At 30.5% G+C, this 3313-nt stretch overlaps 1 protein-coding gene across 1 annotated transcript; it reads right to left on the bottom strand.

Moving 5' to 3' along the window:
- Positions 1-466: 466 nt before the first annotated feature.
- LOC137831761 (benzyl alcohol O-benzoyltransferase) lies at positions 467-3095 on the bottom strand. The gene is made up of 2 exons (XM_068639567.2): positions 2527-3095; positions 467-1426 (listed from the first exon to the last, which is right to left on the bottom strand). Exons 1-2 carry the CDS (start codon positions 2986-2988, stop codon positions 506-508), a joined length of 1383 nt encoding a protein of 460 aa, XP_068495668.1. The 5' UTR covers positions 2989-3095; the 3' UTR covers positions 467-505.
- Between the last annotated feature and the right edge of the window lie 218 nt (positions 3096-3313).

Genomic DNA, 3313 nt, shown 5'->3' on the forward strand with positions numbered 1-3313 from the left:
TTTTTTTATTGGGTATCTTAGTTCTTTTACTTTTTTTCTTATTCAATGTTTTAAAAAAATGTATTGCACCCATACTTTAAAAAAATACTTAAATTATCTTTGACTTTTTATTGAATTTTTTTTTTTAATTTTTTGATATTTTTATTGAACATTTTTTCTTTAATTTTAGAATGTGAAGTGAAGAGATTTCTCAAATTATAGAAATTGAAAGTTAAAATTTGTGTTTAGAATTGATTGCATAATTCAAAATGTAAATTTATATTTCATATTATAAAATTTAAAATTGATAATTTTAAAAAATTTGGTCATAAAAATGTTTGTAATTGTTTGTAATAAGATTGGAGTATCCCTAAATAGTCTCATTTATTATATTTTTGTTATTACTGATGAGTGATGAAAACAATTTGTATTGTATTTCCATAACAAGCTAATTTTTCTTAGCCTTTCAACCATACTTAAGACATGATTAAGCTAGAAATTTATTGTTTCATAAATTATTAGCAAACTATAAGGTAGCCATGATAAAAGTAGGACTCCTTATGGTAGTATGGTTTTGATTCCCAAACATGTTTTCCAACTCTTTTGCAAATCTATTCATAGCTTTAGCAGGCAACCAAATTGGTAAGACTATGCCTTCTTCTCCTTTTGCATTCTTATGCAACATTTGACAGGTTCCTCCAAGAAAGCTTCCAATCCCAGCTTGGGCCACTCCACCGTACACAGCCTCACCCCATCCAAAATTCACTTCTCTAAACCTCCCACGTGTCAAATCCGAAATAAGACAAGACCTTACGGTTGTAAACATGCATCGGTCCTTAATCACCATCAGATCTGCCACTGAATGCATGTACTCTTCTGTCACCACACCTTTCACTTTCTTTATTAACTCCACTGCATACCCAAATGGATTTTCACAAAGCTTCCCTGCAGTGGTAACTGCTGCAGGGAATGCAATAGCATTTCCATAGTAACCAACAGGTAAAGGAGGATTGAATCTTGCACGACCATTCACTATCACGATCATTCGAACCTCCTTATCTGCCTCTATCTGCAATGCTTTTGTACGACAACGCCAGAAGCATGCTGTGATGATGTCAAACGTGGTGCAGTGTTGAAGGTGGGTTGGAACCAAGAGACGAATAGCAGCTATTTGGGAAGGTCCAAAGAAGAACGATCGTTGAACCATGTTTTCGGTTGATGTGATGGTGTCTGGGACATGTTCGTATTCGCGATGGTTGCATGTAATACGAGGTGGATGTCTTGCCATCAGGAGTTCCCTACACCACACAGGTGGAATGGAAGGTTTGGTTGAACCACGAGCCATTTTAGCCCATGTGTTCATGAACTGTGAAATACCAGTTCCATCACACATGGTGTGGTTAATGGAGAAGGCCAAAATGAACCCACCACACTTAAGACGTGTCACCTGTCATGTCATCACCAGTTCATATCCAACATCAACAATTATGGACAAAGAGATAATTATGAAGAACTCAATTCAAAAATCCATGAAATTTTGATTACTATGGTGCTATTTTTTTTATTTTTTTTTACTAAACAGGGATCGCTTTGTGACAATACGTATATTAAACTCGTGTCAATTGATTTTTTTTCAAAACCAAATTATTTTAAATGTTTTTGTTTTTAAATAAATATGTATATTATTAATTATTTAATTACTGTTGAAAAATTAATTAAAATTAAGTCATAAGATGTAATATTTGAAATTAATTTAATAAATAATTTTTTTATATTTATATATTTGATTGAAAAATATAATATATAATTTATGTAAATATAATATTAATATATAATATAATATTGAAGTAGTATTATTTTTTGGTTAATTTAATTAGTTGAATAAAATAAATGAAAGCATAAATAAATAAGTGAAGAAAATGAAAAAAAAATTAATAATAAAAAGTTAGGATTGAATTTTATTATGAAACTTATATGAGTACAATTGTTTCCTTAAGTTTTACAATATCAACATTTTATTTATTTATTAGAAATTTCCAATTTCATTACGAATATTATTATTTACATAAATTATATATTAGTCTTTTTTAAATCAAATATATAAACATAAAAAAAATATTTAACAAATTATTTTTAAATATAATATATATTACTTTCAATTTTAATTAATTTCAACTATAATTAAATAATTAATAATATATTTATTTATTTTAAAACAAAAATATTAAAAAAAATGTTTTAAAAAAAATAATTGAAGTTGTACTAAGTTATGAGGACATTAAGTTGACACGGACAAAATCATGTGAAATTATTACGATTTGATATAAAAGTTGTGTCACATCATGACGAGTGATCCAATCTGTAATTTATTTAAAAATAATCCTTATTTAATAAAAAAAGTTAGCTTCATGGCGGTAAAAAATCTCTATTCACGTTAGTTTAATTCTGAAAACTTTGTTTTAAAAATGGGCTCATATAAGTCATAAAATCAATAAAAAATGGATCAGAAAACTGAAAATTTAGTTATATGAATAAAGTGTATTGAACCTGTACGAGTAGAAGGGGAGTGTTGGTAATTTGTTGTGAGCCAGGAACATGGTATAGCAGTTCATGGAAGCATGGGAATGGAGGTTGGAGAGAATCACCAAATTCATGGAGTGTGACGTCAGCATCAGCCTCAATGAACATGGCACCTTCTCCAGTGCATTCCACCATTAATTTCCGGTGAGGTCCCTCCCTAACCCTACCCGCTAGTGGGTAATAGAAGACAAGTGTTTGCGACAGTGCTTTCCGAATCACTTCAACTGGATCTTTCTCTGCCATTGATGCTTGCTTTCCATAAATTTGTATTGCTGGACTGTGGAAACGCAGGGCTTCTTGATCATCAATGTCGGAAAGTAGCTTGAGTTCATGAGGAGTGGGGATAGCAGGAGCCACCAGCTGGGGTTCGCACCTTCGCACTGTAAACTTTAGAGAAGAAGAAGAAGATGATGATAAAGATGAGGCCATGAGAATTATGAGAGAAGAGAAGAGAAGAAAAATGAAGCAAATGGATTTTGGTTGAGTGACTGTGAGTTCCTCGGACTTAGGCTGCAACCCTTTATAGATGGAAATCATTCTCATTAAATAAATACTAAACACGTTTTCATGATGAGCAATAATACTTTCAAGACTTCAAAACTAAAAGATTATTGATAAAAAAATATTGAGGAAATAAACAATTTTAAAATTATATTAACCTAATTACAATAATAAACTGGGAATTTTCAATTTTCAGATGACAACATTTTTCAAACTAACAATAATCTGAAATGAAAGTATATTACGCTTGGAT

This window comes from Phaseolus vulgaris, chromosome 6 (assembly GCF_051622355.1).
Source record: "Phaseolus vulgaris cultivar YP4 chromosome 6, ASM5162235v1, whole genome shotgun sequence".
In the NCBI taxonomy this organism is placed as follows: domain Eukaryota; kingdom Viridiplantae; phylum Streptophyta; class Magnoliopsida; order Fabales; family Fabaceae; genus Phaseolus; species Phaseolus vulgaris.